This window comes from Vigna angularis, chromosome 1 (genome assembly GCF_016808095.1).
Source record: "Vigna angularis cultivar LongXiaoDou No.4 chromosome 1, ASM1680809v1, whole genome shotgun sequence".
Classification (NCBI taxonomy): domain Eukaryota; kingdom Viridiplantae; phylum Streptophyta; class Magnoliopsida; order Fabales; family Fabaceae; genus Vigna; species Vigna angularis.
In genome coordinates this window covers 41,461,226-41,484,449 of record NC_068970.1, presented here as the reverse complement: position 1 = coordinate 41,484,449, position 23,224 = coordinate 41,461,226, and the positions used below count along the sequence as shown (strand labels likewise).

The 23,224-nt window shown below is 32.6% G+C and overlaps 1 protein-coding gene and 1 non-coding gene across 2 annotated transcripts; one reads left to right on the top strand and one right to left on the bottom strand.

Annotated features, from left to right (window-relative positions):
* The first annotated feature begins 12,715 nt into the window (after positions 1-12,715).
* LOC128195137 (small nucleolar RNA R71) lies at positions 12,716-12,824 on the top strand. The gene has a single exon (XR_008246709.1). It is a non-coding gene; the product is annotated as a small nucleolar RNA R71 (small nucleolar RNA).
* Positions 12,825-21,561: 8,737 nt separating this feature from the next.
* Positions 21,562-22,259, bottom strand: LOC108338194 (60S ribosomal protein L38). Its single transcript, XM_017574946.2, has 3 exons — positions 22,135-22,259; positions 21,846-22,029; positions 21,562-21,756 (listed from the first exon to the last, which is right to left on the bottom strand). Exons 1-3 carry the CDS (start codon positions 22,225-22,227, stop codon positions 21,734-21,736), a joined length of 300 nt encoding a protein of 99 aa, XP_017430435.1. The 5' UTR covers positions 22,228-22,259; the 3' UTR covers positions 21,562-21,733.
* Between the last annotated feature and the right edge of the window lie 965 nt (positions 22,260-23,224).

The following is a 23,224-nucleotide window of genomic DNA, read 5'->3' as shown; positions in this document are numbered from 1 at the left end:
TGATTGGAAGTGTTGTAATTGAGCTAGTGACCAATCGTTTTTAATTAATGTTTGATTTCGTTCATTTTAGTTCACTCAAAACTGTCCAAAAGCCACCCCCACCACGTATTCGATCTAATTTATGAACCACATTTGGTCCTTGAGAGACGACCTAGGAGTCACTTCCTAGTATTATACTGCACTTAATTGAGCATTAAATTTGTATCGGTTATGGCCTCGATCAGTATGATATCAAGGTGAGCCACAAAACTTGCATTTAACCAAAAATGCATCATTTTTGCCATTGTCATTATCATAGAATAACATACATCCATTAACACAACAATCAATCTTCTTGGCTTCCAATCCCAGCTTTGAAACACATCTTTTGGCTTGATAATAATTCTTCGGCATAGAATTGTTTGGTGGTGTCAGATCTAACATCAATTTTGTAAAGAAGTCCAATGCTTGATTGGGAACGTTCCAATTAGATTTACCAGCCATGAGTCTAATGCACACTAACAATTTGGACTCAGATGAACCTTCAAATACAGGTTGATTTGCCTCTATCAGTAAATTATAAAACCTTTGAGTGGTTTCATTTGGAGACTTTTCATCATGACTATCGTTAGGTCCTTGTTCAGCATGTCGACGAAGAACATTGTCAACCATCTCTTGCATATAGGCAAATTGATCTATCTCAGATGTATGTACAATAGTATTTGAACCTGATGCAAGCCGCTTTTCAGCTGTAGTGGAGGTGGAAGGAATTTCTTCACCATGAAATGTCCAAACCGTGTAATTAGGCATGAACCCTTTTTGGTATAGGTGAACTTTGACGACTCCATCTTTCAAAATCCTTGTACATTCGCACTTGATGCATGGGCATCAAATCCCTCAATCAAGAGCATAATATTGATATCATCGAGCCTTCTCCACAAACTCTTCAACTCCGACGACAAAAGCTTCCTTCAAACCTCTCCCTCCACTATAACAATGGTCGTACATCCATGCATGATGGTTGGGAAAATGGGCCATGTTCTGTGACAAGCCAAACAAAGATAAACTTAGCCAAATCAATAACAGTCCATGTGACATAAGTAATAAACCTATTACTACTTAAGTCAAATATGGAAGGCAATTTGAACACTACTGTGATAGGCATACAATAAGGGTCATGCAAAGAGACATCCTCAGTATTTAAATTCCTTAGACATCCGAAGGGTGTTGTGTATTAAATTTGGGGGAGACAACTTATTATTAGTGAAGTCCTCTTTTATAGAGTACTTACACATATTTTGTAGGTTCTAAGTGTTTATAGTACTTTTACCCTTCTCATTCCATTGAGAATGTGTGTAGTACCATAGGATTTTAAATGACTACTTAACTTAATCAAGATGTAGCCTAATAAATGATCATACAATATACATGAACATACAATATATACATCAACATACAACATATGCATGAACATACAGTAAACATGTATTGTGATCAATTTCTCACTCTTTAAGCAAACTTTTTTAGGTTCAAACTACTCAAACTTTGAGTTTTACCTAATTCTTATCTTTTGACTAGTTTCCTAGTTTTATTTGACTAATTTAGACTTGTTAGGATGTTAACATTACTTAAAATTAGTGTACACTTTCAATCCATACTTGTCAGTCCATACTAGGAATGTACAAAACCAGTGAAAAAGGTTTCTGAGAAACTAACCTAAGCTACTACTACTACAACCCTACTAAGGAAGCACTATTTTCGAAATGACCAGTCATGCCTTTATATAGGCTAAAGCAAACTGCTAAAACTGGAAAACAAATGAACAAGACAGGTAATAACTAACTAAGTACCTAACTCAAAGGCATTTTTGTGTTGATCAGTGGTGGAGATGTGTGTTCATGTTTACTTTCCATTTTAAACAGTGAAGCTTCCTTTATTGTGTCATTTCCAGCTTTATATTTGTGTTAGAATTCAAGAGCTTTGTTTCTCAACACCAAGAGAGGAGGGGGGGGGGGGTGAATTGGTGTTTTTTAAAACCTGCCAACACAGAACTACCTAGTTCTTGTCGCAACAACCTTTGAGATATCCCCTCTAAAAGTCAAGAGTACACCACTCTTCTTCCTGACGCCACGCGTACAGGGAACAACAAATCAATGATTGCAACTCTTCTTCTCTTGATCAAACAGAATGCACCTTCAGTTGTGCAAAATCGATCAGCCTTTTCAGTCCAATCACGTTTGCTTCTCAAGAATGCTTCAAGATCTGTAAACCACTTCTCGTTCTTGATTTTTAGAGCCTTTTATCAATCTGTAAAACTTCTCAAATGAAAATCAATCAGATATGAAAGTGTAATTCTCAATTGTTCTCAATTATTCTACAGAAAATCAAATAATGCGTCAATATATAGTTTATATCAGTTCTGACGCAAATCAAATCGATTTACATATTAATGTAATCGGTTACATTAAACACATGTAACAAAATTACAACCAATTCAGCTCCTAATTGAATATACAATTAATGCAATTGATTCTCATTAAATGCTTGGTCAAACATATTTAAAAATATTCAGCTCCTACTCACGTATTTGATGAACCTACAATGATCATTCTGTTTCTTAGAGGACTCAAATCTCAGACTAAATTGATGTTGGATGCCTCAGTTGGAGGTAACATCAGATGGAAGACTCCAGATTAAGCTCATGAGTTGATAGAGAACATGGCTGCAAATGATAATGAAACACAAAATGAAAGAGCTCAACTCGAACAAAAAGGAGTTCTTCAATTGCAATCTCAAGATGCTCTATTAGCTCATAATATGATAATGATTTAGTACCTTGAGGCCTTAATGAAGAAACTCTCTCAACTACCTAAAGAACTTCAAAATGTCTCTCAAGCTGAACATCAAGGTTATGAGCTATGTGGCGGAGATCATGTAAATGGTCAGTGTGTCATGCAAGCCAATGCTCAAGAAGAAGTGCATTATAAGGGTAATCAGGGCCACCAAGGTAACTATAACCAAGGGTGGAAACCTCACCCAAGCATGGGTCAAGGGCAAGCTGGGCCATTTAATAGACCACCACAACAACAATACCAACCACAACCCTCCTTATCTGATAGGACTGCAAAGCTAGAGGACACACTTCAACAATTCATGCAAGTGTCCATCTCCAATCATAAAAGCATAGAAGCTGCCTTTAGAAATTTGGAGATACAGGTTTGTCAACTAGCTAAGAAGTTGGAGGAAAAGTCTGAGAAGAATTTTGGGGCTAATACTGAAGTTAACCCTAAGGAGGAATGTAATGCCATTATGAATAGAAATGGAAAGATGTTAGATGAGAGAAAAGAGAAAGATGAGTTGAGTGAAAAAGAAGAGATGAATGAAGAGAGAAAAGAAGAGGCAGAGAAAAAGAAAGAAGGTGAGAATGATGAGGGGAGAAAAAGAAAGAATATGAGGATGCGAGAAAAAGGGGAAAAAAATTGAGAAACGCCTTCCTTGCCTAAAATTTATTCAAGGAAGGAAAAAGAAAAGCAATTTGGGCGTTTCATGGAAATTTTTAAGAAATTGGAGATTAATATACCATTCTTTGAAGCACTTCAACAAATGCCTTCATATGCTAGATTTTTGAAGGAACTTCTTAGGAAAAAGAGGAAATACATTAAAGAGGAAACTATTGAAGTACAGGGAAATTGCAGTGCTATCATACAGAAGCTTTTACCTCCTAAGTTTAAAGATCCGGGTAGTTTCACCATCCCATGCTCCATAGGAAAGTTGGTCGTTGGAAGGGCATTGATTGATTTGGGAGCTAGCATCAACTTGATGCCTCTCTCTATGTTCAAAAAAATTGGAGGCTTGGAACTTAAGCCTACTCGTATGACTCTTCAATTAGCAGATAGATCCCTTAAATACCCTCATGGGATGGTTGAAGATGTGCTTGTTAAAGTGGATAAATTTCTATTTCCTATGGATTTTGTCATCATGGAGATGGAGGAAGATGTGGATGTGGCTCTCATTCTTGGGAGACCATTTATGAAGACTGCCAGAGTTTTAATTTATGTGGAGAATGGCAAACTAAAGGTAAGATTACAAGATGAAGAGGTGAACTTTGATGTGTCTGAAGCTATGTCTCACCCAAATGATGATAAGGCATGTTTTCATTTTGACATACTTGATGAAGTATGTATGATTCAAGAGAAGTTGGTACGTGTTTCTTCTCCTTTGGAGAAACCCCTTATTGATGCTTGTGAAGCTTTGAATGATGAGGAAGAGAAATTAATTGATAAGTGCTTGACTGACTTGGATGTGCTAAAACAAATTCCCTTTCATGAGGCGAAAATTGAAGCTTTCAATGCCCAGGAAAAAGTCAAGGAAACTAAAGGTGGAAACAAACCTGTCATTATCAACAATTCTCTATCCTCCAAGGAAGAAGAAAAGTTGGTTGTAATATTAAAAGCCAACAAAGGAGCCATTGGATGGTCAATTTCTGATCTTAGAGGCATAAGCCCTATGTATTGCATGCATAAGATATTCATGGAAGATGATTTTAAACTAGTTGCTCAACCACAGAGAAGGTTGAACCCTATGATGAAGTAGGAAGTTAGAAAAGAAATTCTGAAGCTTCTGGAGGCTGGTATTATATATCTCATTTCTGATAGTGCATGGGTAAGCCTAGTGCAGGTGGTGCCCAAGAAAGGTGGGATGACAATTATTTATAATGAAAAGAATGAGCTCATACCTACTAGGACGATTATTGGTTGGAAAATGTGTATTGACTACAAAAAGTTGAATAAGGCCGCAAGGAAGGATCACTTTCCCCTTCCTTTCATGGATTAGATGTTGGAGAGATTAGCAGTTCAAGCTTTCTATTGCTTTCTAGATGGTTATTCAGGATACAACCAAATTGTGGTGGACCCAAAAGACCAGGAAAAGATGGTGTTTACTCGCATTCAATATTTTTGCTTATAGAAAAATGTCATTTGGATTATGCAATGCTCCAGCCACATTTCAAAGATGTATGCAAACAATCTTTGCAGATTTGATAGAAAAATGCATTGAAGTCTTCATGGATGATTTCTCGGTAAAATTGAAGTCTTCGTAGAAAAATGCATTGGAAACAAAATATGAGAATAATCTCAAAAGAATATAAGAAAATATGGAAAAATTGGAAACAAAATATGATAATAGTATGAGAAAAATTGAGATAAAATTTGGAAAGAAATCTGAGAATAATATGGGAAAATTGAAAACAAAATCTGGTAAAATTAGAAACAAAATTTGGTAATAAGCTAGGAAAAATATGAGATTGTTTCAAAGTCTTTGAAATGTAGTTATTTCAAATTGTTTTAATTGAGGTAATGAAACTAGATTCATGTTTAACTGAAACGATTCCAAATTATAGAAATCAAGAACAACTTCATAAGCTGTGTATGTGCATCCAATTATAATTTAAGTGAATTTTTTTCTATGGATAAATAATTAAGATAACAATTAAATTCATTTAATTATTAAAATTGTTTATTTATCTATCAAAAACACAATCACTATTGTAAAACTTATTTGTTTTCATATACTGAGATATAATACGTTATCAATTAATTTCAAAAATATACGAGATTATTAACTGTTATTTTATTTATATATATATATATTTTTATTTTGATTGATTTAATTATTATATTTTATTTAAATCAATTTTATGATACAATATATTTTAGTAAAATAATACAATAACTTAAATATATTTCCAATGTAAAAAAATAAAATATTATTATTTAATTTGACAAAATAAAATACTTATATTAAATTTTAATTATATTTTATAAATTTAAATTTATTAAATGCTAATATGTTTGCATAGGTAACTTCTTTCCATCACACAGTTATAACTTCTTTTATTGTAGTTGTTTTCTATCACGTGCGGTATGCTTTTCCATTGTACATAAACCATTCTCCTACCGTAATAAAGACAGTGAGTTATTGTTGATCATTCAACTTTTCTGATGTTTCCTTTAAGTTCTGTGCCTTTGTTTTCTTTCTTAATAAAGTTTGTTACATTGTAAATAAAATGATCTTTTTTAGCATCCAGCAATGATTCAGTGACTTTATTGTGTATCATACAAAAATTTCTTTCACGCCCAAGTTAGACTTGGCCCGGTAAAATTGCTTTTTTCTGTGATATTCAAAAGCACGTTTTGACCCTTTTGGGAGCTTTATCACGAAATGCAACTATAAGTTAAATTTGCACCAATTTCTTGTGTGCGTGCAACAAGAGCTAGAAACAATAAAGTAGGCTATGTCTCTTAGCTGTGAAGTTTGTACAAACCACACTGCAATATATGAATAAATGCATAAATAAATATGCAATGCTACTTCTTCGCAAACCATATATGACACGCAACAAATAAGTGCCGGACAATTTCTCCTCGTTAATGCACTCATACTTTAATTTCGTATTCGTCCGTTCTATAAGAATATTTTATCAATATTTATTAATAAAATATTTTTAATTTATAAAATAATTTTTATAATTTTTAAAATTCTGACAATCATTATTTTATATATGTAAATATTTATGTATGGATAAGTAGGTGCAAATCTTAGTTTATAAATCATTTTTATAGGATTGAGTCAGATTTAAATTTTTTTTTTCTCTTTAAAACCTTGTGAAAGGACTTGTTGCTGTCGCCTCCACTTTGATGCCTGTGGAGAAGTAACATATATATTTTAGAAGAACGTGAATAAAATAGGCTTTGATTGAAAAAAGATGTGCACTAGTTTGTTTAGTGAGCGTGCTGGGTTGCTTTTATTGACTGACCCTTTCACTAGCTACATAGCCATCCTATGTAATGGGCCAATCACATGCCTTGGGCTGAGTTTTGGTGTGAGCACGACACAAGTTTCCACAAGGCTGTGAAAGTGAACTTGCCCAAATGGAGAAAGAACTGGGGACCACACTCACATGCTCCTAAGGATTCCATTTTCAATATTGGCTAAGAACTCAAACAAAACTCAGGAAATCGCCTATGGTGTAGGCATTGGGTTCAGTCCCACATAGAAACATCTGCAATGCTACAGAAAATATTTAGATTCGCATAAACAGAAAAAACGAAACACGTATTTGTATCGTAGTGACCAGAAACAGCAAGTTGGACCGTGGCTTTCATAATTTAACACAGTAATTGTACTTTATTTAAGCTTATTAATTTTAAGTTACATTTCCTGTTCCGAACACTATCAACAATTACTGGCAAGATTTCAAAAAATAAAATTAAAAATAAACCAATTGATGATAGCAAAGTATTGGACACGAAATGTTAATGTAATAATCTATCTTGACTAAATGTGAAACTGGTATAGAGTTGTAAGTGTTAGCAAAGTTCAATTAAAAAAAATAGTATTTTAGCATAAAACTCAAACAACGAATCATATCACATCTCCAAGTATATATATTGTTGTCAATGAGAAGCCTTTGACCTCATGCCCAAGAATTAAATGCATCTACACCCTTAATATATAACACCAATGTCATTGACTCAGCTAAATGTTTAATATCTCTCTCCTTGTCTAACGAAAATAGTGTGTCAATGTTGAGTCCCACATTAGATTCAAAATCTTCAATCGTGCAACACCGTTCTGAATAAATTTAATACAAAGTAGTTACATGTTTAGTATTTTTTTATTACAAAGCGAGAAATAAGTTTAGTCTTTCAAGAATATTAAGTTAGTTTTTCAATGGGTGACCAAGTCACCTTTGATCTCCTTTCAAGATCACTCGCTAATCCTTTTAAATTATGTTTGGATAATAATGTTAACAATTCTATTCAAATATAATGTATTTGAATTATTTAAAATCGAGTTATTTTTAATTTTTAAACAATTTGTTTGGATGTAATTAAAATATCTTAGACTTTAAATTTTTAGTTGGAAGAAAACACTTTAATTTCTCTTTTTTGAGAAAAAATTTAGATAACTTGATGACTCATGTTGACTTTTGTTTCGGGTTAACTCATCATCATGTGTCATGACCTTCGACCTGGCTAATTCATCTAGATCTTTTTCCTGAGATGATTTGTCTCAAAATTTGGCCTATTTCAACTCATCTTGACCTTTGGCCTGAGTTGACTCGGATTGACTTTTGGGTTTGATAGAGTTGGCTTGACCTTGGACTTAGGTCGACTTGTATCGACCTTCTACTCGACAGACTTAATTCGACGTTCATCTTATGTCGACCCATCTCGACCTTCAGTCCAGGTCTAGTTATCTTAACCTTCGACCCAACTGACTCGTCTCAACCTTCAATCAAGGTCGACTCGGTTCATCATTAATCTCAGGACGAATTGGCTCAACCTTTAGCCTTTGCCAAATTGGTTTAATCTTCATCTTGTGCCAAATTGGCTTGTCCTTCGGTGTAGTGTTCTTCATTGAGGTCAGTGGTCAAAACCTTTATTTTATTTCTTTTGAAAATGATACCATAAATGTTTAAGTTATATAAAGCTATAAGCAACTTTCCTTCTTAACTTATTTAGAGTAGTTTAGGTTATATTTTTGTTAAGCTAGTTTTTAAGTTGAATACACTTTTTTATTGAAATTTTTCTCAAAAGTTCTATTGCATTGAGAATTGATGGCGTACCATCTAAGATTCACATAGGCTCTCTTACAAGAGCCATGTCAAGGAAGATTCAAGAAGAAGAAGGATCACTCAACACTTTACTCCTATGGAGAATTACTTACTAAAATCCTTCTTCTCTTTGCTAAATACATTTGTATTATTTTGTAGGGCCTAAATAAAGGTTGGAGACCATGCATAATCAACTTAGGAAGCTTGGCAAGCTAAAGGAAGCAAATGAATCAAAAGAAGGAAGGAAAAGAGTGTTGTACGGATTTGAGAACCTGACTTTCGGATTGAAGATTCAAAACCAGATGACTTCCGGAATGCACAAAGCATCCAGTCACAACCACCGTGTGCCTAGCCATTGCGGACCAACTTATTATTTTTGCACGTTTTAAACATGGCTTTGGGTGAAACGTGCAACCCAAGCTTCTTAGCTTTTCCAGCACACTTCGTTTTTTAAGTTTAGATGCAATGCAAGTCAGAAATGGAGGTTCCTCTTCACCTATAAATAAGGGGACCTCTCCTTTGTATTTTCTCATCTTTAAAGTATAATGAATTGCTGTTGAGATTTCTCCAGGACTTTATATTCTTGGATCACCTATTGTGTGATAATTCATCACACTCTCCTCTAGCTTCCTTCCCTATTGGAAGGCCTTTAGAGCTTAGAGACCTCAAACACTCACCATTCATTCATTGAACCATTCATGAAACACCTTCCATGCATCAATCATCAGTTCCATGCATCAACCATTCATGAAACACCTTTCATTTCGTTATTTTTGATGTAAGACTAGTATACGTTGAATATGTAACATAGGAAAATTCTAGAAATAGAGGTTTCGGGGGAATAGAGTTTTAAGACTTTTCGCAAATCAGCGTTTAGTTTCCTTTGTAAGGGTTAGATGGTCTGCAATAGCTGTTAAAATATTAAGTTTATAAAAATAACGTTTAGTGAAAACCTTTGAAAACCAAAAGCGGAAGGGCACACTTGTTTTTATATTGGTTCGCTCCAAACTGAGCTACGTCCAGTTCTTTCTTAAATACATTTATGGGGTTCCACTAATCACAAAGGATTACAACAAGTTTAACCACTCTTGATATACAACTAACCCACTGGTTAGAACGAGTATAACCGCTCCTGGTATTAACTAGTATAAATGACTAGACGGTCTAACTGCACTGAGTTAACCTTACAAGTGTTTTACTTCACTTTTGAATAAAAACAACAAAGTGTTTAGTAAAGATTACAAGAACAAAATTTGTAACTCTCTTACAGATGATTTGAAATCAATACAATAAAATTTTGAGAACCTATAAAGAATTTTTCTTTTCAGAGAACAACTATAAAAGATAGAGCTTAAAGAGAAAGGTGGCGTGAACGTATTCAATAATAATAATTATTCTTGTTGTATTCTCTTCATACAATATTCTTTATATAGACTTATGAGAAAAAGACCTATTACTCAAAGCTTTAACTTTCTTTTAGAGGTGTTGCCTTTATGGTACTGAGTCAGAAACTATGTTGTGTCTTGGGAGAACAACTATGTTATGTATACGGAAAGGACAAGCAGAAAACATGAAGGAAACATTCCTTAAATATATTTCTATCTCTTAATGTCATTCTCATCCTGAGTAGGCTTTTGACATAAATGTAGTGATCTACATAGAAAAAAAGAGCACAACACAACAAAACAAAGAAATACTAGAATGTATGTGCTTTAAAACGTTAGATGATCCTAAACATTTAGGCATAATACATGTACTATTGTTTAGGCGCTGCCTCTTTAAGTAACTTACATTGTTTAGGATAATTTTAATATGAAGCCTTTAATGCTCTTTGTTGTTATCCTAGTTATAAAAGTAAATGGTGTTATACTTAATTTTAAGCATGTCTATTAACCTTGAAAAAAAAATCAAAGGTGTCATTAAGAACACCAAAAAATTTAGCTTCAACTTCCCTTCACTTTTTTACTTAGGATGATGACGATAATATATATTAAGGTAAGGGGAAAACATATAGTTCTTTCTACATTAACAATGGATATTTGTATGAGAATTTTATGTTGAAGAAGTGCTATAAAAATGAGGATAAAAATAGCATAAATGTATGAAAATCATGAAAGTAGTTGAAGAAAAATTTAACACAACAAGTACACAAGTTTGTTACATGACAAAAGGTAATTATGAAAATTCAATGTCAAATATTAAAACTTAGTCATTATGGTATTTTGATAATGGTATCTCAAGACATATGATTGGTGATATGACAAAGTTTGTTCAAAGGAGAATGGATTTGTCACTTATGGTGACAACAACAAAGACGAAATTCTTGTGTTTGGAGAAATTGACACAATTATTCAATTAAAATCAAGGATGTATTGCTAGTTGAAGGATTAAAGCACAACATTTAACAAATAAGCCAATCATATGGCAAAGGATTAAAGTTTATATTTAAACTACACTGATTCATAATAGTTCAAAACAATTATAATGAAATTGCTTGGAGTGGAAAGATTCATTACAATACCTATTTGGAGATTTAAATCATACATCATCCAATATATCATGTTTATTGCAAATGATAATTTTATGATTATGACATAGAAGAGTTGTCCACATTCATATATCTCAAATAGGAAAATTAGTTTCCAAAAACCTAGTGAATGGTTTACCAAAGTTGAATTTTCAAATTTTCAAATTTTGTGTTGCACGTTAAATGGATTTGCTTTTTCTACATCAATTATGACTTTGGCAGTCTTCATAAATGGTCTACCAAGGATCAAAGGAACTTTAGAGTCCTCTTCTACCCATGATCATGAAATCAACTGCGAAATAGAACTTATCCACCTTTACTGACAAATCTTTTACCACTCCATAAGGGTGTTTGATTGATCTATCAACTAATTTCAATGTCATTTTGGTAGGCAATATCTCCACATCACCAATTCTTTTGATCTTTGACAATGGCATGAGATTTATGGTTGCTCTAAGGTCTAGCACAACTTTCCTAGCTGTCAAATTCCTTATGGTAACGGGTAATGTAAAACATCATGGATCACAAGTGCTCTATGGCAAAGATTTTTTAATTATAGCGCTCCATTCAGTTTCTAATTCCACAATCTCTTCTTTTTGAATTCTCCTTTTTTTGGTCAGCAAGTCTTTCATAAATTTCGCATTTGTTGGCATTTGCTCCATAACTTTTATGAATGGAACATTGATTTGTAGCCTTTTGATCATGTCTAGGAATTGTGTAAATTGTCTCTCCTTATCTTTCCTGGTAGGTCCATGAGGGTAGGACAGATGTGTGATATGAGGATTTTCAGCCTCCATCAGTTTCTTCTTCCTTTTTTGTCCCTCTCTTTTGTTTCTCTCTGGTAGTGATAGCCTTACATTGTTCTTTAAGATTGATTCTTTTGTTGGTTGAGACTTTTGCTTCTTGTTAGTATACCAATTATTGTGCTAGTTGACCAATCTGAACTTCTAGATTTCTAAGAGATACCTTTGTGTTCTTTTGATTAAAAGTTGATACTTAGATGAATTGAGTCAGTGCATGCTCCTTTTTAGAGACTTTATCTTGTTGTTGAGTCTAATATCCTGGAAAAGGAATTTTGTAGATTGTCTATTTGATGATCCTCCTTCTTGTCTCTAACTTTGATGTTAATTTTGAGTTTGATTTGATCTCCAATTGTTGGAGTAGCTATCTGGCCACCTGTTGTTATTCTTGTATTCAATTTTTCCTCTTTAGAAGTTTTTGTTGTAGAGTAGTGACCATTCTAATGTTCTCTAGAACAAAAGTCACATTTTAGTATCTGCTACGCTAAGTAATACGGTCGCGACTCAAGTTGTAACTTGGTCATTAGCTTCTTTAACTCTTCCATATATTGAGAAATTAGTTTATTCTGTGCCATAATGGTATCTTGTGTGCCCAACTCTACTATTCATGTCTTGGAAGTTTGACTTCTATCATATTATACTTGATGATCACTTGTTGTTAATGATTCAATGATTGTAGTGGCTTCTTCAACACTTTTCAACATCATAGTTCCACCTATTGAAGCATCCAATAACATTATGGTATGTGGCCTAAGTCCACAATAAAACATGTTAAGTTGTGTTACATCATCAAATCCATGGTTTGAGCATTTTTTTTAATAATGCTTTATATCTCTCCCAAGCTTCACAGAAGTGTTCATCAACTTCTTGGGAGAAAGTTTCAATAACATCCTTTGCAATTATCTATTTAGAAGGTGGGAAGAATCTTGCCAAGAACTTTTTCTCCATCTCTTCTCAGCTTGTTAAGCTTTGATTTCGGTTTGAGTGCAATCCTATTTTTGCTTTACCTATGAGTGAAAAAGGAAACAGTTAAGATAGATAGTATCCTCATCTTTAGAAATTGTTCCAAGACTTCCACACAACTCATAGAAGGTGGCCAGATGGTTGAAAGGGTTAGAACTCACGAGCCAACCCGGCCCACCATAGATTCGAGCTAGGCTGGGTTTAAAAAAAATGAAATTTTTTTATACAAGCCAATTTTCAACCCGGCTCACTTAAAACCCGACTCACCCGGGTTGAACTCGTGGTGAGTCGGGTTGGCTCACTAACCCACACAGTTTAATTTAATTATTTATTATTTTGTGTTTCAATATTATTAGTTAAAATTTTTTTGTATTGTAAATGAGAATAAAGAAAAAGATGTTTCAAGAGAGCAAAATATTATAAATTTATCCGTTCAAGACTATAATCTTATAAATGGATAAGTGACACAAAAATTATCAATATGATAAACTTATTTATTCGCTTTTGGGGTTTGTTTTTGGATTACATTTGAGTTTTATGTTAATTTTTTATTTTGAATTGTCTTTGGAATTTAATATCATTTTAAAGTGAAATTATTTAAATTTGAATTACAAACAAATTGTAATTTATTTGGATTTAAAAAAAATAATTAAGTGAGCTAGTGAGTCAACCCGTTTAACCCACCAACTCGTGGTGGGCTAGGCCGGGTTCAAATTTTTTCGACTCGCTAATAAATGAGCCCGGTTGGGTTAGCTCACTAAGTGACCAACCCGTGATGGGCCGGGCCAGGTTGGGCTAGATGGCCCGTTTTGACAACACTCCGTACATGTATGATCATCGCAGGTGGAAATCACAAACACAACATGTAAAGGTGAGCTAACAAAAATAAGTCATATAAACATACATATGTATTAAACATCTACTTAGAATAAGACTTCCGAACAGAACATATCTTCATATACCTACACATATCTTCACATGACATCACATATATCACTTCAAAACAAATCATTAACAACCACAATATCAACAATCAAAGTCACCAGCCTATTACCCTACAACTACTTCGTCAAAGTAATCAAGTCACAACCAAACTCACTCAATCAATAACAAACTCATACCTAATTTGTCTAACACCATTCACTATATATATTGAACCACTACCGGATTACTCACATGCACCCATAAGGTCAAGTGTCACCTCCCACCACTCTCTTAAAGAGCTTCACTGGGCTGGTACACTTTACCACACCATTAAACAATGACATTTCCCACCATTCTCTGGAAGGCTTCACCGGCAAGTACACCACTTCCCACCATCACCAGGAAAGTTTACATTTTCGACCACTTTGTTAGAGTTTCACCCAAAAAGTGTATGAAGTACCTGAAAAACACTAGAAGGAGTGGGAGGTTGAATAGTGTTAATGGAAAAAAAAATTCACAACCCTTCTGATATAGCACGTTGCTGAGTATGAGATTTATCAAATAGTTGTTAAATGCTCGACTTTAAGTGATTGTCAATGATAACTTATTTTCATGTGTTATTCAGAATATATATGTATGTATGTATGTATGTATTGCAGAGTTTGGAAGAACTTCCTTAGTTAAAAAACAACCATTTAGTATGAGAAGATTCTTGCTTTATAAAACTAAAGTGCAATTGCAAGTTTTCTAAGAGAAGAGTTTAGGCAAAGGTAAGTAATAAATGTACAGATAATTTTGTACTAGTTCACTTCAACTGAGCTATGTCTAGTCTCCTCTATCCATAGAGGGTTCAATATAATCTTCAACAAGATTACACAACTGAGTATTCTCACCACTCCTGGTATCCCTGGTCACCGAATTACCTTCTGTTACCCTAGACTAGTTGAGTATTCGCACCAGTCATGGTATCCCTAGTCAGCGAATAACCTTTTGTTACCTAGACCAGTTGAGTATTCGCACCACTCCTGGTATCCCTAGTTAGCGAATATCCTTCCGTTACCCTAGACTAGTTGAGTATTCGCACCACTCCTGGTATTAGACAATCCTGGTATCCTCTGATATGTTGCCTAGATTTCCTCAACTCCTCAGAGTTTCAACAAGTGTTTTAATTCTCTTCAGAATTGCAAACAACGATTGCTTACAAGTTGTTTAAACTATTACTCTCGTAGAGAGGATATGTGTATAATACAATATAGTCTAGAGACTCACTGGGTGTTTCTCTTTTTCTCTCTTCTTACAATAGTAAGCAAAAATTATAATGAAGCTCGAGAGTGTTTCTTGATTGTTCTTCTTTTTCTCTTGCTCAGATATTTTCTTTTTCTTGAGTTTTTCTGTGTTTCTCTTTTAAACACTTTTCGTAGGATGAATGTTTTCGTTATAAGATTTTTCCTATGTTATCCTCTTGATTATTTCTTTGTAATCTTTTATTTAAAGGCTCTTAAAAAGATATCGGTTAGGCTGAGTTCTTGGCCTTGAATCTTGTGTCTTCTCTTTTATCCAAAGTAGTCGTTGGTTAAAGTCAACTTGTCAGAGCAGACATGCTTTTTCAGTACTTTGCTTGAAGTAAGTTGTACTTTCTTTCAAACACTTCTTCTTATGAAGAGAACATTTTGTGAATGTCTCTTTTGTCTCTAACATCCACTTCTGATATATTTCAAATAAAGTAGTGGATTAGATTGTGCATGTAGTAGATATGTTTTATCTCTTTTTACTTTTGTTGTTTTTTATCATTAAGCATTTAATGACATTTAATGCTTGTTCAGAACAACAAAGTGTTTTTTCAAATTTCTACCGTTGAGGTAGCGTTTATTAATAAAGTTTTTCTATGATACAAAGAGTTGAGTTGGAACTTCACTATTGGACGAAGTAGAGATTTTAGCTTATGGTATCGTCTAGGCTGATGTAAACATTTTTTTGGAATATTGCCTTTAAAGGCTTGAGTGTTTAGCATATATATTTTCTTTCTTAATCTTTTTTATGCTTATTGAAGGTTTGGTTATTAGAGACATTGTCTTGACACCCTTTTGCTTCTTGAGATTTTAACTGAATACCCTTGGGTACAAATAACTTATTTGTTTAGCATAACTCTCTTTTGACGCTTTGACTTGTGAGTCGTTTAGCGGTGCGTCAGGAAGCTTTTATCCATCTAAGACGACCACTGTGCCACATCATCAAAAATTGCACAGTCAGTAAGCCAACACACATAAATTGTAATGTCGTCTAGTCCAATTAACGACAAGGTTTCAATTGAGTCAATTTTACAAAAATAGGGACCTGATTGAGATCAAATAATATGCGAGTATCTATTTGAGAAGATTGCGCAAAAATAGGGACATCCAAAAGGATTAAACCTAATATATTCTTTCATAATACCTTTATTCTAATTGATTTTGATAAGTCTATCAATAATTTTTTTTTATTATTATTATTATAATTGTTAAAAAAGAAGTGTTTTGTTTCTCACACCAAGAGGGGGGCGGGGGTTAATTGGTGATGTGTAAAAATGATTGCTTATAAAATCTTTTTTGCAAAATAGGAAGTCTTTAAACTTTTCTTGAATCGCAAGTAAATTTGTATGCAATGAAACAATAAGTGCATTTGAATGCAATGACAGTATAATCGACTTAATGTAGAGAGAAGGGATAAGAAAATTCAAACACTGCAGTTTATATTGGTTCGGTCAATCTGCCTACATCTAGTGTCCTTCCACTCAACCCAAGATAGAAGCCAATGCACTATATAGATATGAGTTTTTACACCAAGGGCTTTACAGCAACCTCACGTCAAAATGTAAATCTCCTCTCTAACTCACTAATCTAAGTATAGGCAATACACAAAACAGACAAGCAGCAAGAACAATCCTCTCCTGTTGTCAACCCCTTTGAGATCCCCCTCAAAGTCAAGAACCACATTCTTCTTCCTGTATACACCACAGGGAATACCAGCAACTATCAACGTTTGCCAAAGCTTTTCCTAATCACGTCTAAAGCACCTTCTTGTGCAGAATGATCAGACGTTTCCAATCACAATCTTGCTTCACAAGAAATCCTCAAGACTTTATCACCACGGTAATTCTTGATTCTTGGAGCTTTTCTCTCTTCTGTAAGATTTCAAAAAGCACACTGAAAAGATATGAAAGTGTAAACATCAATTCTTCTTATAGAAATCAAATCATGTGTCTATATATAGTATAAGACAAATCAAACGCGTTTTAATCAATTACGCTATTAATCTAGTCGAATGCATTTCACAGTTATAACAGATTAACAATAGTCAAATGCATTAATTGAAAGCGCAATTAATGTAATCGATTTGCAATAAATGTTTGGTCAACATATTTAAAAATATGACCGTTGTGACAGTTATGTCAAGCTTTGAAACAATTTTCAAATCTATAATAAACTTAGTCAAATACAAGATGCATGCAATCGATCAAGTAGTAACACTTAACATATTTTTGAAAACTTTTCTTCTCAAAATTCATCACAGCACACTTGAAAATAGTTTGTGCAAACACACGAGTTTTAATTGATTTAACCACCAATGTAATCGACTTAAAACTTATTGTTTTGCTATAGTTAAAAGGTTCAGACAGTTGAAGCTTGATGCTTGTGATTTTTCATTTCCGAAAACTCATTACATACACAAATAAAAACACATTTCCAACACAGTAGTATGCAATAATCAACACAATATGTTCACAGTTATGCTTATACAAATATAACATAGTAAGCATATAAACATGTAACATGTAACATAGTACATACACATGTGTTTTTATTAACTATGTGTTGTCATCATTAAAAACACAGATATCAATGAGATTATGAGTTCAACTAATCTTGTGCTCCCCCTATCAATAATCTCAACAATAATTATTATCTAACAATAATATCTAATTACATATAATAATATCTTAAGATATCATATGGAAGCATGTTATGCATTATGTAAGGTAGGATGATTATTTAAGATGTTACGATTGAATTATGCATATTGAAACGTGATATGTATTATGTGAAACGACATAAGATTGAACGTTATGCATTTGAAACTATATATGGTACCATGAATGAAGACAAAATATGAATATAGTGCATATTTGTGTCTCATAGTCACTTATTCCCATGATATATGCTAATATGAATGTAATTGAAGAAACACCATACATAATATGCAATTGACTAACAAACCTAAATGAGATATAATGCATGCATGCACTTAAGAGACGTTCGCTAACATGAAGTGTTGATAAAGAATGAGATACATTTATTGATATGTACAAGAGAAGATGAAGGGTAAAGGATGTTATAGTCTTTCTTTTTTGTCTTAACAAAAGTTTGACACTTAAAGTCTATGGCATAATACATTATCTCACAATGATGATTCTCTAATATCTAAGGATCAAGGCTTCAGTTATGACACATTTCACAACATTTTGCACAATTGTTGGGAACCAACATGTGAGAATATTAATGAAGTGAACAGGTTCTAGCTAGGGTTCTCACAATGACAACGGGAGAAGTACATTTGTCATGGCACAACTAACAATCCCTTATAAATCTATACTACTCAGAGCTAGGTACTGGATCTAACTAATGTTTAGGCATAAAGTATGTGTATGAAGGAGAATAAGGAGGATTTTCTATACAATAAAAAAATAATTTTTAAAATAATACAGAAAAAAATTAAAATTGTGGAGCATATAAGGATTAGTCTCCCTTTAACATATTTTTTTAGGCTTAATTATGGTCCTTACTTTGATATGAATGTGTCAAGTTGGTTCACGTTTTTTAAAAAATTTCAATTACGTTCTGACTTTTGAAAAAATTCATCAATAAGCCCTCTTAAAAAAAATTATTAGAAACATTAACATGTCTCATATCAATAGGTGATTTTTTTAATACTTTTTAATTTTTTTTTATAAAAAAAGTTGTTACAATATATCAGGTCTCTTGTGACACATAACACTATCAATAAGAAAATGACGTCATGTGTATTATCATTATCTTGATTTCAATTTAGTCCCTCTATGTCTCTAATTCAATTTAGTCATAATTTTTAAAAACATTATTGTTCCTCTCTAAATTGAAACAAAATTTATTATTTATTTAAATATTATATTGATATTTTTATTAAAAATCATTTTTAATATATTATATTACTAATTCATGTTTTGTTAATCTATTTGTTTCATAAGAATAAATTAATTAGTATCATTTATACAAATAATAAATTTGATTCTCAAACTAAATTTAATATTTGTATAAATATTATATTAATATTTAGTAGTTAAAATCATAATTAACAAAATATAGATTAATCATATACAATAATGTAATATTTTAAAAAATATTTTTAATAAAAATATCAATATAACATTTATACAAATAATAAAAGTTATTTTTTAAGAGAAACAATATTGCTTAATTTTAAGAAAAAAATAGATTAAATTAAATTAAAAAGACATAAAAAAACTTAATTGAAATCAATTGGCAATACCACATGTCACCAAAGAAACCTGACACAAAATTAAAAGAAATTGTGAAAGAAAAGTTAAAAAACATTTAAAATATTGTAAAATATCACACTCCTGTCATTAGTAATTTGAAGAGGAAACTTTTTTGATAACAGAAACTAACTTGACTTCCACCAGAAAGTAAGAACCATAAGAATAATAAACATTTTATTCATAATGGTAAATATTAACCTCATATTTTCATTCATAATAAAAGATTATGATTGACGTAATTCTAGAAAACTATTTAGAAATTATTTTTAATATTATTTGAACTCTATCTATAATAGATATTTCTATTCATAATAAAAAACCATAACTCACATAGTACTTAAAAAAAACATAGTTTGAATGTTGATTTGATTTCTTTGATTTTGAAAAAATATAATTTCTTTGGTGTTATTTTTAGTTATTTGAAAATGAATTAGACAACAAGATATTGTACAAACATAAAAAAGAAATATATTTTTTATTTCTAAAAATTTTATATTTTTGAATATATATATATATATATATATATATATATATATATATATATATATATATATATATAAGAAAAATAGGTGTATGTGAAAAGTGAGATGCCAAAAAGGTAAAACAAAAGGTCCAAAAAGTTAAAAAAAAAAGGATGTAAAATACATAGGGTGTAATTAGGAACAAGGACAAAAATGAAATACAAAGGACAGAAAGTGTACGAGTAAATACGCGGGTGGAGAATGTAAAAGTCCAAAAATAAAACAAAGGGGAAAAGGAGTTAGAGGAATGAACTCAAAACTGTGATCCAAAAAGATAATAACGGTGTCGAGAGGTGCGGAATTAACAGACATGTTAAATAAAACAACAAAAAATAGCCCAATATCAGATAACCCAAAAACTGAAAAGAGTGGTGGCAAGGTAAAATAGGGGTGCACCAAAGAATTAATAGAATTTGAAGATGATGGGTATGATAGAAAAAAGGTGAGATAAAAGTTCATGGAAAGGATCTTGAAAATGAGTGATGATGAAGATGATGGGTGGAGTGGAATGTCTATATAAAAAGAAGAGGTAATATTTTTTAATCCTTTTTAAAAAATAGTTATTTCATTCCTTTTCTTATTTTTAAATTTTTTTTTAAAAAAGTTTTATTTATTGACATATGTCTCCAGAAAAAGTTATGACCATTCAATAACAAAATAGAAACAATAACTCATACAAAACATAAAAAATTTAGACACAAAACAAATCTTAAAAATATATTAAAATATTATGAGACTTAAAATTTTAACTAAACTGAGAATAATATTTTAGATTTTGTATAATAAGTAACATCAATTATAAACTTCGTATCTGCAATCCAAAACACTCTTGAGCTACTAAGATTTCATTCAGGCCTGGTATATCCAGGTCTTCCAGTACTTGAGATTTTGTCCAATATCTCAACCTTTGTATGATTTCATTCAGGCTTGTTTGAAAATAAAAAAGTAAAGTATGTACAGTCCGAGAAAATAATTGTAATTTGTTCAAAAAATGTAATTTAGTCAGTTAAAAAAATATTATGTACCGCTTCAACAATGCTTGCTATATTATTATGGAATCCAGGGTACTCACTTGAAGTCCCCCTGCTATATTAGAACTGTTTTTTTTCTTAAACTAACCTTATCAAATTCTATAATGTATGGGTCGTGATGCCAATTTAGTGGTTCAAACTCCGATTGACCGGATCAACCCATCAACCATGACTTTAGTTTGAACCGCAAAAATGTGTACAATACCATTCTATAATTTTAGTTCTATTGAAAGTAAATATTATCTTAAATGCCTCTTGGAAACTATTAAAATTAATTATCTATTGTAAAAAGTAAAATCAAATATGCACGTCTCTACCATTTCAAACTTAAGAGAACTAAAAAGCCAGCCTGATTGTACTACCATTTCATAGCAAACAACTATCAATCTAAGAAACCATTATACAAATTGCCCTTAATCAATATAAGCAAACAAAGACTGTCTAATACCACACAATGGCAACAAGTGAAGTTACTCAATTTTCCTTCTTAAGAAATGTTATTATAATGAAAAATTAGTATGATTCTTTAAGCCAAAGAAATGGTGAGTTGAGAAATAGCATCCTTCACTCAATGTAAGCAAAAAGCTAAGCACAGTCCAGGGAATAATAAACAATATAAACCGCAGATTTAATTTACGGGTAATTGAATTGAATTGAACTGAAAATACCAAAATTCCACATTTCACAGCAAAATTAAAGCAACCAAGTACTCGCAACAATTACCAGAACATAAAACGAAGCTAGAAATCCATAACATGAAGAAACAAAAAGGGAGATTAATGCTGCTGCGTGAGCACCTTTACAGGTCTTGAACACTCAAACCTGAAAAATGCGTATAACTTTGGCATTCACGATCATAATTCCTAAATATTGAATTAAAAAAGCATTGTAATCGATTGTGTTTAACTAACCAGGAGGAAGAGATTGCTTCAATTTATCGGCTTTCTCAGGGTCAAAGACGCAAAGCGTGTACAAATACTTGGAGCATCGAACCTTGAACTTAACCACATCCCTGCTCCTCTTGATTTTCACCGACCTCGCATCCTTCCTCCGCGCCGTCAGAAGGAAATCCTTTATCTCGTGGATCTGCTTAGGCTGTAATGTCACGCCAGGTCAACAACACAAACAACATTATTGATCGGATTCCACACGAATGAACATTCTACAAAGCAGAGAACAAGAAAACGAAATTGCGATTACCATTGTGACTTGCGTCTTGCGAGTGGCGACCGGCGAAGAATCACAGTTATTTGGGCGCCTCTTCAATAAGTAGAGGTCTGGGTCGCTATTCATTCCACTTACTTAAACCCTAGAGTATGAATCGGGTATCGGGTTTGGACTGGACCCTAAGCCCAAACCATTCTACTACTGTAATAATGGCCCAAATGTGATAATCCATTTTTTTAATGAAACCTACGGGAAATAAAAATGACTCCACACAGCATAAAAAATGTTTCCGAATATATTTTCTAAATTAAATAATTTTAAAATATTTAGATTATAAATTACATATAATTTTAATTTACACATTTTAGAATTACATAAAGTGGGATACTTTTACTTACGTAATTAAGAATGTGACTATTTTTAATTACATAATATTAAATATAGGTTTAAACCCTCGGATGGTCTTCATATTTGTATGAGAATCTCAGTTGAGTTCTCATATTTGAAACTGTCTCAATTGGGTCATAATATTTGTAAAAATGAGTCAATTTTACCATATCCGTTAAGTTGTCCCAGATGGCGTTTAGTTGAGCTGATGTGTAATTTTTTTTTAATGGTGTGACATTGTGCATTTAATTGAATGAGTGATGTGGATTAAAAATATTGCATTTCCTTTGTAGTCCTAACATTTAAAGGGATCCCCTCACATTCAAAGTGTTTTATCGTGGTGTTCGTCTTGGGGAAGAAGAGGTTCTCGAAGCACTGTGCAACTGCGGAAATGTCTCATTCATCATCGTCCTGCAAATGTTTGAGTTCGGACTTCGAACACAGTAGTGGCAATGTTAAGAGGGTGTAAAATCCACTTGCTTCTGTGGTTTTAATGCAGTGTTTCGCGTTGCGAAAACCCCTAAAAACAAGGGCAAAAAATTATGGGGTTGCCCTAACTTCAAGGTCAGTTTAATATAAGCATAAATGTTTGTTTGATTTTTTGGGTTTTTGACGAGGGTGTGTGTGTTGTTGTTGAATAGGGTGGGAGTGAAGATTTTTTTGGTTGCAACTTCTTTCAGTGGTGCAGTGAAGATGCAAATGAAGGAAATAGGTTGAATGTAGAAGAAAGGAGTGG